This window comes from Caenorhabditis remanei, chromosome II (genome assembly GCF_010183535.1).
Source record: "Caenorhabditis remanei strain PX506 chromosome II, whole genome shotgun sequence".
NCBI classification, from domain to species: domain Eukaryota; kingdom Metazoa; phylum Nematoda; class Chromadorea; order Rhabditida; family Rhabditidae; genus Caenorhabditis; species Caenorhabditis remanei.
Window position 1 is genome coordinate 14,874,846 of NC_071329.1, and position 13,708 is coordinate 14,888,553.

The following is a 13,708-nucleotide window of genomic DNA, read 5'->3' on the forward strand; positions in this document are numbered from 1 at the left end:
TCTAAATTATTTTCTTGTGAAAGTTGAAAAGATTGTATAGTTCATATTTATAGTGTATATATGTAGTCATATTATTGTATTTTTTTCATGTATTTTTCTTGCATAGATTGGTAGCAGTAAATAGGTTTTGTTATGAGATGTATCCTTTTTTTCACCCTTTTTTTGCTTCTATTCCCTTTACACAATTGTTTCAGGAAACGCAACAAACGATAAGGTGTCCTACGCGATGACATGGCGAATGAAAGGGAAGGCGGAGAGCAAGCGGTGGAATTTAGTAGAAGAAAAGAGGAAAATGGGGAAATTTCAAAGGTTATTGACATACGAGATTCTACTGGTTAACACTAGAAAACATCCGCTTCACTCCTTGACTGCGCAGTTGCTTCTGAAGGTCATTCGGGCTTGGAGATTTCTTACAGTGGTTTTGGGGAAGATGGATTCATGTTCTGTATGTGATAGCGAAGTCAAATTTCCTGGCTCTTTCCGAATTTCATAATTAACATAGAATGATCCGTTTTAAGAATATTCATCTTCGAAATGCTAAAAAATTGCAATTTCGTTACGACAATTTTTTACTTACGTTTGATTTCATTTCATTCACTATCGAGAGCAGAAGACGACCCATCTTGTTTGCTGTATTCTGAATAGGATAACTCAAAAAGGGGCGGGGCCCGGCAGTACACAGATGGCGGTTCTCTGTCGGGAGAACATCTGTTGTCCCGTGCCATTACTACTGAGTAATACAACATATATTCACTTCTTGTTAGACACTTTCCATTCACAGTCGTATTAATATAAACTTACTATGAGTACCTATTCTTCCCCAACCTCACCATCTGAGCTTCCTTCCCTGGCATCATCTCCGGAACCAGGGAGTCAAGGTAATTGACAAGGATTTATAGATTTCGGAATAGAGTGAACATCTATGTTTCAGACACCGCTGGATACCAACTCCAAAATTATTATATTAGGAAAATTCAAAAACTAACTGAAGGTGAGATTTCTAGAACTCCTCAAGACTGGGTCGCATCTTATTAAGAAGGATTACTTTCCAATTTCAACGCTATCTATTAGCTCAGCACAGTTCTTACAACTGCGCTCCACCGAAATGCTCTTGAAAAATGTCACACAAAATTTCCTTCGGTAGAGCACGGTTGTAAGAAGCGTGCCGTGCTAATCTAGTAACTGTTTTGTCGTTTTAACTTCTTTTTTTTTCAGAAAACCAGCTTCTCAGCAATGAATTGACCTCCAGCAACCAGAGTCTCCACGTGTCTCGTGAAATAGGGAGAGTGCTGATTCAAGCCAACAATGATGTGTACAAACAGTATGAAGAACAGAAGAAGAGGGCTGATCAACTGGAGAAACAATTGAATGCATTGAAAAAGTGTAAGTTTTTTTATTGAGAAATGAAGGTTTTAATCATTGCTTTTCCAGATCATATTCTTCGAAAAATCGAGACGGAGTCGGAGAAAGAAATGGAACGGAACAGTAAACGGAAGCAATCGAGAAGAAAGAGAGGAAGAAGAACTGGCAAAAAAGAAACAAAAGGAGCCAAGAAATATTAATCTCTTCCTTTTTATTAGTGTAGTTTTTGGTAGTATTATGTTGAGTCAATTAGTCTTATTTTACAATTTTATATGCACATCTAATACCCCTGAGCATCTTTCTCCCGGTAAAAGTGTTTCTCTACTCAATAACTCAATTAATAGACTGTGATCTCCTCCTGTTAAATCGTTCTCTATCTTGCCCCCTCTACCCATTTCGGTTATTTCATCTCCTTCAGTTAATTAATTGATTGTTCAATTCTCAACTTCATCAGGTACCCCATTTTTCCCCTAATACCTTCTGCCAAATTATCTTACTGTCCTTCCTTTGCTTCATCTTAAAATTTTTTAAAACTTATAAGTAACATTACATATGTCAAAGATAGATCTACATTCCAATTTCCGCAAAAAAACTCATAGACTATGAACAACGAAACTGCCTGTTCAAAGGATTTGGGGAATATTTTCCATCTGGGTCCCCTTTCTCGGGATCTCATAACCTTGATGACGTCAGGACCCTCATTCGTCATATGTCAAAATATCTCACCTTCCGAATGTCTTTCATGTTTTTGTGTAGACAAATAGTTGTAAAACAGATGATTGCCCTCTCGCTTCATTGAGACACTTTGGTTGTCTTCGGTATGAGTTTTGGGAAGAAATGAAAACATTGTAATAACTGGAGTATTATAATTTGCAGTTATCTCTAACCGAGTTGGATACAATTATCAGAAACATGGAACTCTCATTAGGTGTTCTCATTTCCACTGAGAACATCTATTTTCAGAAGATCGGGTCCAAACCGTCCAAAAAGGCATCATATACAGTAATCCGTTGACGACAGTATTCGCAGCGGGACATCGGAGATTTGACAGTCTTCTCTATTCTTAAATACAGCCGACAAAAGGGAATCCAGTGGGGCACAGTGCCACTATACCATTCGTTAGTAGTATGGAGATATGGATATCGGGGGGGGACACCTCCCAACAGCTGTTCACGGCGCTCCCCCACCCCCCAACCCAGCGGAAGAATATCGGGCCACCCTCCTCTTTTTACACACTCTCTCGTCACCCCAGCGGAAGAATATCGGGCCACCCTCCTCCTCACCCTTACACCAAAAAATCGGACACCAACCAGCGGAAAAATATCGGGCCATTTTCCGAAAAAAGAAGACCCGCTGGGAGTTGTCCGATTTTTTGGTGTAAGGGTGAGGAGGAGGGTGGCCCGGTATGCTTCCGCTTTGGTGGATGAGAGAGTGTGAAAAAAGAGGAGGGCGTCCCCCTTCCATCCATATCTCCATACTACTCACCGCTATTCGCGTTGTCAAAAAAACCGGGGCACATCGTCTTTACACACTCTATCTCACCCAGTGCCAAAAAACAGGACCCCTTCTCCTCACCCTTACAATTGCGGAAGAATATCGGGGGTCTATGTCTTTTTGCGTGCTGTTTTGAGTTGCAAAAATGAGTATTCATGACAAAAACTCATAAATTGAATGACTTTTTTCAATGAAAGTTTTTTCTAAATACTAATATTTTGCTAAATTTATATTGAAACATAGGTTTCGTGTGTTCTCCAGAGCTTATTATATCGCAATGCAGCTATTTGACTTTGCACCTATTTGAGTTACTGTTCCTTGTACTTTCTTCAAAAATTACCCTTTTTTGTCTTTAACAATCTCCGAAAGTGCACACAAATTCTGGCTATGATTATTTATTGGGGTTATATGTTATAATTATGTCGACGAATAATGCATATGGGTTAGAAGACCTCCACTGTCTTTTGATAAAGTATGTATATGTTTCAAACCCATTTGATTTAAACACCTGTCAGTTCTTTTATTTTTCATGACTTTGTGGTAAAGACCGCATGTTTATAGTTGTTTCTTTCAACTTCACATTATGTATAGTTCTTTATTCAACACAGTTTTAGGCATTATAGAGAAGTTGTATAACTGAAATTGTTGCATTTTTCGTGTACAATTGATACATTATTAACAAGTAGGAGTAAGCACACAAAGCATATACATAAAGAACAATTATTCATCAATTTGACAATATCATATCACTTGGTAGGACGTAGAATTCCTCGAGCACCAGAAGTATCCGATGAAGGTATGGACCATCTCATGCCGCTGTCTCGTTTCTTCTGAGCACGAACCTCTCTATCGTTTTGCATAGCTTCAGGTCTGTAAAACTATTATATTTTCTAATTAAAAGAAGTGTAGTTACCTTGGAACTCTGACAATGAACAGTTCTGACACAGGATAAGCAGCCCCACATCCGTTGATCACTACATACTGGTTGTCATCAATGTTATAGCACCATTTAGCAGTAAAATACTGACAAAGGTTAAGATTTCCTTGGCCACATTGAACTTCAGTCGGACGTAATGGAGTGACGTAGCACCCTACCAATACTTCACCAGCTCGGCTGTAAAACACAGCTTGGTCAGCAGTCATTCGATCCAAACATTCGCGAATATAATCCAAATCTGTTCGTCGTTTGACGTCCGGACACAAAGGAGAATATCCAACTTTCTTCAAAGCACACGACATCTGGTGAATTTCTTTGTATGTTGATTGCTTGAATTCGCGAAAACGGTCTTCAATCTCTTGATGATTGCATGGTTTTGAGTTATCCTCTTTCTTTGTTGGCAAGTACATATCTGCTCTGTCCAAGTCCTCACACATATCAAAATCTTCACAGGAATCCATAATGGCACGCCGAGAGCGTAAAAAATAGATCACCAATCACAATGACGTTAAAAATACGGAATGGCACAAAATAGTCATTGAGTATCTGTATGTGAGAGTGGGAGACGCAGAGAAAGTGCATAGGTCATAAAAAGAGTGTTTTTGTCGATAGAATAGAAGAATGTAGTATGCTGATCCTTGAAAATATCTCCATAAAAATGTAGTATACCGTGACCTCCTAGTGTAAAGAAAAGATGCATATAGATAAAAACGGTAGCAAATATAAAGCTTATAAGTCTGAACTTAGTCATTTGTAGATGAAATGGGTATATTTCTGAACAAAATCTAGAAATCTTTCTTGGAATGCATCTCTAGATGTAAAAATGCGCGTCCGTATCATCATTCTTATTAAAGCTACACGCCATCTTCAAAGACAATATGATGGATTTATCATTAAATTGGTGAAAACTCCCATGCTTATGTAAAATAAGTCCATTAACTATTGAATCTATAAGGTGTTTGTGCAAAATGTATGGTACTTTCATCAAGTATCATCACAAAACATTGAAAAGTCTATCATTTTGGAGAAAAATCTGTAGGCATACCCGAAGAATATGTAGGCATACCCGAAGAATATGTAGGCATACCCGAAGAATATGTAGGCATACCCGAAGAATATGTGGAAATGTACGAAAATATATAGGAATACACGAAAAATTTGTAGGCGTATATGTAAAAACTAGAAGACATACACAAAAAGTTGTATTCATACATAAAAATGTGTGTATCCGCACGAAAAATATATGTGCATATACGAAACAAGTGTAGGAATACACGAAAAATCTGTGGGCATTTACGAAAAATCTGTGGAAATGCACGAAAATATGTAGAAATACACGGAAAAAAGGGTAGATATACACGTAAAATGTATGTACGTGCACGAAAAAATGTGTGTATGTTCACGGAAAATAGCCTAAAACGTGTGCCAACGTATGAAAATAGAATAAAATGGTTAGCTTTGTATCAAAATATCGTGAAATGACTATATCAGAATGGATAAAAACTGAGAAAGTGTGGGCATATACACAAAAAGTGGGTGTGTATGTATGGAAACACCGTAAAAATGGGTATATGTTCAGAATAAATTACTAAAACGTTGGTATGTATGCATACAAATGTCGCGAAATCAGGCAATCTTACATTAAAATTGAAAAATAACTAATAAATGTGTGCACGTGCACGAAAAAATGTAGACTTGTAGGCAAAAATGTGTAGACATACGTGAAAAGTAGTATGTCCACGTATGAAAATAAAATAAAATGTTTAGATTTGTATCAAAATATCGTGAAAATCTGCGCATATACATCAAAATATCGTGAAAATGTGTGTGCATACACCAAAAATAATGTAGAAAGTGTGCATATACACCTAAAACATTGTGATAGTGTGTGCATTTACACCAAAATATCTTGAAAACATGTGTATATACACAGAAATATTGCAAAAATCTGTGCGTATACCCCAGAATAATGTTGAAATGTATGTATATACAACTAAAATATTGTGAAAATGGGTGCATATACACCAAAGTATTGCGAAAATCTACGCATATGGATCAAAATATTTTAAAAATCTGTGCGTATGTATCAAAATATTGTGAAAATGGGTGTATATACACTAAAATAATGCAAGCAATGTACGCATATACATTAAACAATTGTGAAAATGTCTGCATATGCACTGAAATATTGTGAAAACGTGTGCGTATACACCGAAATATATCAAAAACGTGTGCATATACACCGAAATATTGTAAAAGTGCATGTATATGGATCAAAATATAGACCTGTATGTATGGCTATGCCTTTAAAATGGGTATATGTTCAGGTTAAATTACTAAAAACGTTGATATATGCATACATATGTCGTGAAATCAGACATGCTCACATGAAAAACTGACTAAAAACCTTTGAAAATCTGATAAAAGTGTTGTTTTTTCTCAATTTTTGTAAGATTTCACACTGATTTCTGTATATTTTGAGATTGTGCATAGATTGTGTCTCTGCAAAATTTTGGTTTTGAGATTGTGCATAGATTGTTTTTCAATAAATTTTTTGTGCAAAGATTGTGCAGATTGTGTATGAAATGTGTACAAATGTTTTGTCTCTACAATATTTATTTACAATGTTAGAAAGGATAATCATTAATTAATTGTATATCTCCTGATATTTGTCCGAATGGTGCTACAACACCATCAACGTAGTGTCCCTTGTCCATTCGAGGATTGAGGCTCTTCTTCAATCTGAAGGTCCAAAGGCCATCTAATGCATTATCTCCTCTTTTGAACGTTAACATCTCGCCTTCCATGGGGGTTGCTACACCATCTCGAATGAATGCATTCATCTGAAAAGAATACGTTGGCCAAAGCATAACAGAACTGATACCTACACTTTCTTTCATAGTGTCAAAGTTGATACTTCCAGTATTGCCACTGTTCAAACACATTCCTTTTGCTTTTACTGTATAGCTGTAGTTGCCGTCCTTGTCTCTTATCTTCAATGCATAAACCTTTGGAGCCATTGCTACGGCTTCAACCAACTCATTCCCTGGTGGAATTTCGTTTGTTAAGTAGCCTAAATTATCTCCCTTGAGGTCCCCAAGAGGATCACTGTCTTTCTTCTGTTTGAAAATCACAGAGTCAGTGTCTAAAAATAATAGTTGTATTTGTGTTACATTTACTCACATACCGCAATAAATCATATTCTCTATTCCAACTCTCTCTATAGCTTCAGTGAGTCTTAACCTGGCCGCACATGTTGTGATCGCCGCGATAGCAAGATTTGTGAATGGTGATGTTTTGAGAAAGTCTTTCTTGGGTCTTCTTGAGATGAAATGCTTGTGTTCGCCATAAGGAAGCAGTCCAGTTGGTTCAAAGTTGGGATCGTTGAAAAAATTGGCCATTGCAAGTCCATCACTGTTGTAGATGAGTCTTGTCTCAACTTTCATTGGGTTTTGTGCAAATTTTCCTGAAAAAGGAACAACATTAGAAGACAATAGATTTCTACTTACCCCAGGCGGAATTGAGGAATATTTTGCACAGGCTTCGCAGTGCTTTGTTTTTTATGATCTTCAAGGGATCCAGTTTGACTCCATCCATCTCCCATATTCTTGCGATGTATGCTTTCTTTTCCTCATCCGTCATATTTTCCTTTGGCCATCCACTACTTTCATGTTTCAATTTCAATAGAGGCCTGATGTAATCGGCAAAGAATCCTCCTTTGACCCAAGCCTCTTCTGGCCAATGCCAGATTTCATGGTACTTGAGCACCTTGTACCCTTTAGAAACGGCCTTGTTCAGCTCATCTGTGCACCATACTCCAGTCAAAAATCTTTCAGAGACCTTGGTATGTGTACATTTTCCTTCGATATTCTGATTATTCGCACAAGTTCTACAGAGAACAAACATAAGCTTCTTCATTATTTTCTGCGGTAAATACCCCATTGCTGCGTCTTGTATCGGTAGTACATCACAAAACACAATTCCTAAAATGTAAATGTTAGTAAGATTAGGAAAAATATGCATACCTTTAAGTTTTAATGGTTCATCAGTATTGGGAAAGTCCTTATCGACCACAATTGGGTTTCCTCGTGGGTAAGCTGTACCTCCTGCATTGAGATATGGGTATAAACTATTGAAATCATAATAATTTAGAAGTATGTCTTCAATCGCAACTGCCATTGATCGAAATGCCTGTGTTCTTCCTCCATACAATGCTTCGCGTGGTTTGAGTCTTTGATCGTACTTGTTCTGAAGAAAACTTTATATTTAGCCTATTTGTTTGAAAACTTACTAGCTCAAAGAATTTTTGCATCTCTCTATCTTTTTCCATCTGCTCGTATATTTCACATTCCCAAACAGAATTTAGATTAAATCCCTCATTTAGAATATCTTCTTCTCTCTTCATCGTTTCCTTATACAAAGCTTCCATTGTTTTGTCGGGCCTCATTGGACATTTCTTGTCACGATCCGGATAACACTTTGGGCACCCGTGCCATACACAGCCGTAAATCTGAAAAGTTATATAAAATTGATACTATTCGATACAGAGAAAAAGGTTTCCTTCACCTCACTTGTTGTGAGGGTCAGTCTTCCTTGGGGTCTGTGTGTGTGTGTGTGTGTAAATGGAATGGGTTTGTATCAAAAATGAAAATATACCTCAAAAACTTCATTTGTGTCCTCATTGAAAGCGTCAGCAAAGTAAGAATGTCCATCAACTTTGATTTTGACTTCTCCTCCGCGTAATTTGTACTTTAAATGTAGTGTTGGGTCTATTTTCTCGAGCCATTGGATATACTTTAACGCTAACATTGAATTGTTTCCTCCTCCATAGCCGTTTTCGGGAATATATCCGACATCTCCCTTCTTGATGTATTCGTGCTTCAATACGAACATAACATAGGAAGCTAAAGTACATCCATTGACAATTGGATTCCAACCATTGAAAGTCGATTCACACATCTGTAAAATAAAAATACTAACAGGTTGAAACAATTTACTCACCTCAATGAAAGACATCAATGTTAACGTGAGAATGCGAACATCCGATTGGCAATACTTTAGCAGCTCATCATGTAACTTGAATCCCTCATGGTAACACTTCTCATACCAATTATCAAATTCTTTCTTTGTAGAAGGTGCCATGAACTGCGGGCTATAGTATTCCTTCGATGGCAACGTTTTCAACTCTTTATCGTAATTGTCCGGATGATTGTATAAGTGGGGAAAGAAACCTTTTGCCTCGCCATCCAGTCCAAAAGCTCCAGGCATTTTGGCTAGTCCCATTTGCAAGTATTGGAAAGAATCACGAAAGTGCAGCTTTCTTTTCTCATATTCAAACTCTGCCGTTATGATTGTCATCCCATTCAATAAAATTTTTGGTTCTTTTGCCTTTGTGCCTCCTTGTCTATCGAGCTCTGCTAACAACATAACATGGTCATACCTGAAAATAACTTGGAAGTTGAAAATGTTTTATTACTGAAACATACCTTCCACCATTGTGTGCGATCACATATGCACCAGCTGCTCGTGGGTTATGTAGTAAGAAATCTGCAAAACTGACTAATGGAGAATCGTGTTTGTTATTTTTGAATGGTGGAAAATTCTTGTAGCTGTAGGTCCATGGTTGGGCGCATAATTGACATCCTTCCTCTCCTCGGCAATCACTGCAGATCATTCTTACACAAATAAAGTTGGGTTTGTGCTTGGGACCTCTTTCGATATGTCCTGGAAAAAGGAAAGTGTATACTTTGAATGTTTACGTCCTTACCTTCGAATAATCCCGACTCTGCCACAATGCATTCCATATCATACACGATAATAGCCCATTGTTTTTGGTTTTCTTGCTTCCTCAACTTTTCCTTCTCGTCAGGGACGTGGTGAGCACAAGTATGCCCCTTCAACGCTTTCTCCCTGCATATAGGACAGTATGCTTTTGCGTCACATACGTGTGTTTCTCCACGAATCCTCTCTGATCTATCAATCAAATTGCACTTTTCGCATCTGTAAGACATTACTAATGTTTGTCTAATTGATTAGTTACCTGCTATATTTCTTGCAATGTGACAACCCCTTCTTGGATTGTGGAGTGAGATGGGCGTCAAAACACGTTTTACTTCGAAAGTAAATATTACAAAAGCGGCAATGAATGTTCTCATCTTCTTGTTTGCATCCCACGGTGCCACATCTCCTGCACTTGGCTTTGCATTTTCGATAATGCTGGTTGTCGTCAAAAGTAGAACATTGGAAACAAAACCTAATAATAAAAATATCTTATAACGATAAATTGATAACTTACCTTGATGCATGTTTTCCTTTGGTGTGATTCACATGTTCATAATGTCCTTCATAATAAAATAAACCAATAAATCCCTCACCATCGGGATTGAATCGCTTTTCTTCAGTTGGGACGGCTTGATTTTTGTTTGCAGTCCACAATATTATTTGATAGTTTGAAAGATAATTTGCAAGCTCTATAAGATCTTTTCGGCCATGCTCCTCTTTGTTCACATCCATCCCTGCATCGGCCAAAAGCTGCTTGGCAAGCTTTCCTTGTGATTCACTTTTGAATTTTGGGGTTATCTGTAAAAAGCACATATACGGACAATCAAAGAGTCTAAAAGTACCTCTGGTCTTACGAGGCTTCGATAAAATTTTTCCATTTTCTGCCTTTCGTCTCCGTTGGTCGTAGTTTCTATATCACTTTCCAGTTTTCCTAGTGCAAGTGCTTTTGGTAGACAGTGGCTCATCCCTGTGACCCTGCTAAGGCTAACACCAAAATGTTGTTTCTGTTATGAAATAAATTATAGTTTGACAAAAGAAAGTATGCCTTACCAATAGTACTCTTCTTATTTTTTCTATTTTCTCAGTTTTCCGTGTGGCATGTGTTCCCCGGCCTCGTAGTTGTGATTGTTTATCCTTGAAAACGTTCATAGCAACAGTAAAACTCTCATCTAAACGGAGTTCTTTATTAGATTGCATCTGCTTAGCAATTTCATTCATTATCACTCCTCCATCAGCCACTGCATACGTTTTGTGGGTTACAAAGAAACCATCTCTATCGGTATACCCATCATGGTTCAATCTGTAAACGTTCTTCTTATGATTTGAAATTATGATAAAACTTACTGAAGCCAATATTTGGTTGTTTTCAGATTTCCTCCTGATTTTTTGAGCATTCTACGAATAAAAATGTCCAAGAGTTTGGCCACATGTTGATGAAGTATCTTGTTGTCTTTTACTTTATCAAGATTGATGAATTTCATTCTGACAGTGTCCGCAATCAGAAACTGGCTATTGTGTCTTCGAAAATGTGGTTCATTAGAAGTTATAACATTTTCTGTGAAGAACTCTTCTTCCTCGGGTGTTGGAAAGGTCTCGCTTCTTTCAAAGTCTCGTAATTGCATTTTTCGCTGCGGTCCTTTGCCATCTAAAATGAATAATTGAAATTCTTTATGTTTCTCATTATCACTCACGTCTTTGTGTCGAAACTATTCTGGCTGGCTTAGATTGTCTTTTCTTTTCTTCTAAAAATCCTCCTTGATTCTGAACTGAACTAGTTGATGGCTGATATTTTCTCTTCATGTCCGTTCTTGTGTGGTCCTCGGTCACTTCTTCTCCAAGAAATATACTTTTTGGTTTTTTCTTTTTCGTCTTTGGTTCAAGACTAGTTGGTGGAGGGGCTCCTCCTGGTGAATTGTGAGCGTTTAGCGTTTTGCGTTTCATAACTGAAAAAGAAAGGATGAAGAAGGATGAATAAACGGACGATACGAAACGAGAAAAGAAATGAGAAATGAGAGCTTAAAAATAGGTCACCATTTACCATGCGGTAAAAAGATGAAAATGAGCCACAGATTATGAATATCTCAAATCACTCTCTGCAAACGTCAGCTGTTACTTTTTGGTTGATGACGTCATCACTGACTTTTATTTTGTTTTCTTCGTCTCTCCTTTTCATACTCTCTCGTTCTATGGTTTTAACCGTCACGCAGAATTATCATTCGTGATTTATTACACCATAGTGGTAGGTGACCTGTTTCTGAGTTCTGTCTTTTCTATAATTTTTTTTTTTTTTCAGAATTTCTAATGCCTCCAAAACTATCCGGTAACCGTGGCAAACGATGTAACTGTATGGACCCTCTTCGTAATATTCGATCAAAATATACAAGTCAATGTAAGATGTTTCGTACTTTTCGTGAAATAAGATATCGTGGTGGTTTGGGCATAGAATGTGGACTCCTGCAGGATTCGGAAACTTTACGGTACAGAATTGCTGACCAATTGGCAAAAGATGAAGCAATTTTCTACTATAAGGACGGTCGAATTCTTGAATACTGTGAAGTGATTACAAAATGTCCAAGTGAAGTCCCCTCGATCCAAGACGGTGTTAACTTGCTTGAATTTTACAACAGCAGGCTCAAGGAGAATATTACTGATGAACAATTTGTTGTGATGGATAAGCAAAGGATATACTATCCTATTTCTGAACTGTTTATTGCCAAAGTTCCGTAAGTAATCATCGATATATTTGTTAACATTTCTTCAAATCTTTCAGAACACCGTGCTCCTCCTGTAAAAACTTTCCACACTCCACAACAACCATTTTTCCAAGACTATTTTTCCAAAACTATCTTTTCCCAGATCGAATGAAGCCGCGGATACCCGGAAAGTCTGAATAATAATATTCTATGATCATCTCTAATGTCTCTTTTTTTTTTTTTTTTTTTTTTTTTTTGTATATACAATATTTAAAAACGGTAAAATGTTGAGAATTAATGAAAAACAATAAAGTTTTAATCGCTAGCATTTGAATGTGACTCACAAACATGGAAGCGTCTTCTCTGTGAATGCGTCATACATATGTCAAATGAGAATTTTCAACCGGTGTATGAAAAAGATCCCCTTGTCTGAGAATAAACCACACTTACTTATGCCCTCGACTCGCACAATCCTTGCCTGGTTGTGTGAGTCGAGGGGTCTCACAATTTTAACAACATAGAAGATAAAACAAAAATTTTTTACCCATCAGGTTTTACATGATTGTGCCTTTCCTACAATCATCATCATCAGATCAAACATTGAGTGAAAATTGATAAAAAGCCTGGCCATGAACTTGACAAAACGTGTAAATTTGGAGATCTGTCCTATGTGCTTAGAACGCACGAGAACCTCCCAAAAACATGGACTCTGTGGGCCTCACATTACCCACACTTGATGTTCACATGACGGAAAGTCAGGTCTACGGGTCACGGATCAAAGTTTAATGATAGTGGGTGGTTTCGTCTATCTAAGCAACCTTGAATCTGGCCCCAGATCTCACAGAAGAGAACCCCATGGTGAAATTAACTACATCTGAGGATAGGCTGGGCGGTGTGAATTTAACCATATGACCCAATAGCTAGAGCCAGCTGGCGCACCTTCGACGTCTTTTTGAGCTCCTATTCTGAGCCAGTGAGCGTGTGAGAACTGAGTCTAGTATTTGATTGTATGTGACTGGTCAACTCACAACATAATATCTCGTGGTAAAATTATCACCATTAGGAGTGTGGTTCAAATGCGGTTAATTTACCCATATGACCCTATAGTTTAGGTCCCCTGGAGCATCTTCGACACATTTTTGAGCTCTTTTTGCTCAAGCTCTGGTCAGTCTTCAATCTTGAGTCATACGCTAATGCCATCAGTCACAAAATCTCATGGTAAATTTGACGACATGGTGGTAAATTTCACCTACCTATCTACTTTCGTTTAAGACTATTTGTTTTGTCTTTTGAGGGTAACGCTATAATATATGATCTGGTGAGAGAAATTTCTTTGAAGAAGATGAGACCTTCGTCCGGATCAAGGAGGAATCATTGAGACTTAAAACAGACACAATAGAAGATTCCAACATGTATTTCGTTTTCTAACAAGGTTAAAGAT

The 13,708-nt window shown here is 37.5% G+C and overlaps 3 protein-coding genes across 3 annotated transcripts; 2 read left to right on the plus strand and 1 right to left on the minus strand.

Annotated features, from left to right (window-relative positions):
- Positions 1 to 802: 802 nt before the first annotated feature.
- Positions 803 to 1,562, plus strand: GCK72_007018 (uncharacterized protein; the record flags this gene model as incomplete). The annotated part of the gene is made up of 4 exons (XM_003110096.2): positions 803 to 878; positions 932 to 991; positions 1,216 to 1,383; positions 1,432 to 1,562. 4 exons carry the CDS (start codon positions 803 to 805, stop codon positions 1,560 to 1,562), a joined length of 435 nt encoding a protein of 144 aa, XP_003110144.2.
- Positions 1,563 to 3,602: 2,040 nt separating this feature from the next.
- Positions 3,603 to 4,254, minus strand: GCK72_007019 (uncharacterized protein; the record flags this gene model as incomplete). The annotated part of the gene is made up of 2 exons (XM_053725939.1): positions 3,603 to 3,726; positions 3,770 to 4,254. 2 exons carry the CDS (start codon positions 4,252 to 4,254, stop codon positions 3,603 to 3,605), a joined length of 609 nt encoding a protein of 202 aa, XP_053590133.1.
- A 7,621-nt stretch (positions 4,255 to 11,875) lies between these two features.
- On the plus strand, positions 11,876 to 12,301 carry GCK72_007020 (uncharacterized protein; the record flags this gene model as incomplete). Its single annotated transcript, XM_053725940.1, has 1 exon — positions 11,876 to 12,301. The coding sequence occupies one exon, from the start codon at positions 11,876 to 11,878 to the stop codon at positions 12,299 to 12,301; it is 426 nt and encodes a 141-aa protein (XP_053590134.1).
- Positions 12,302 to 13,708: the final 1,407 nt, after the last annotated feature.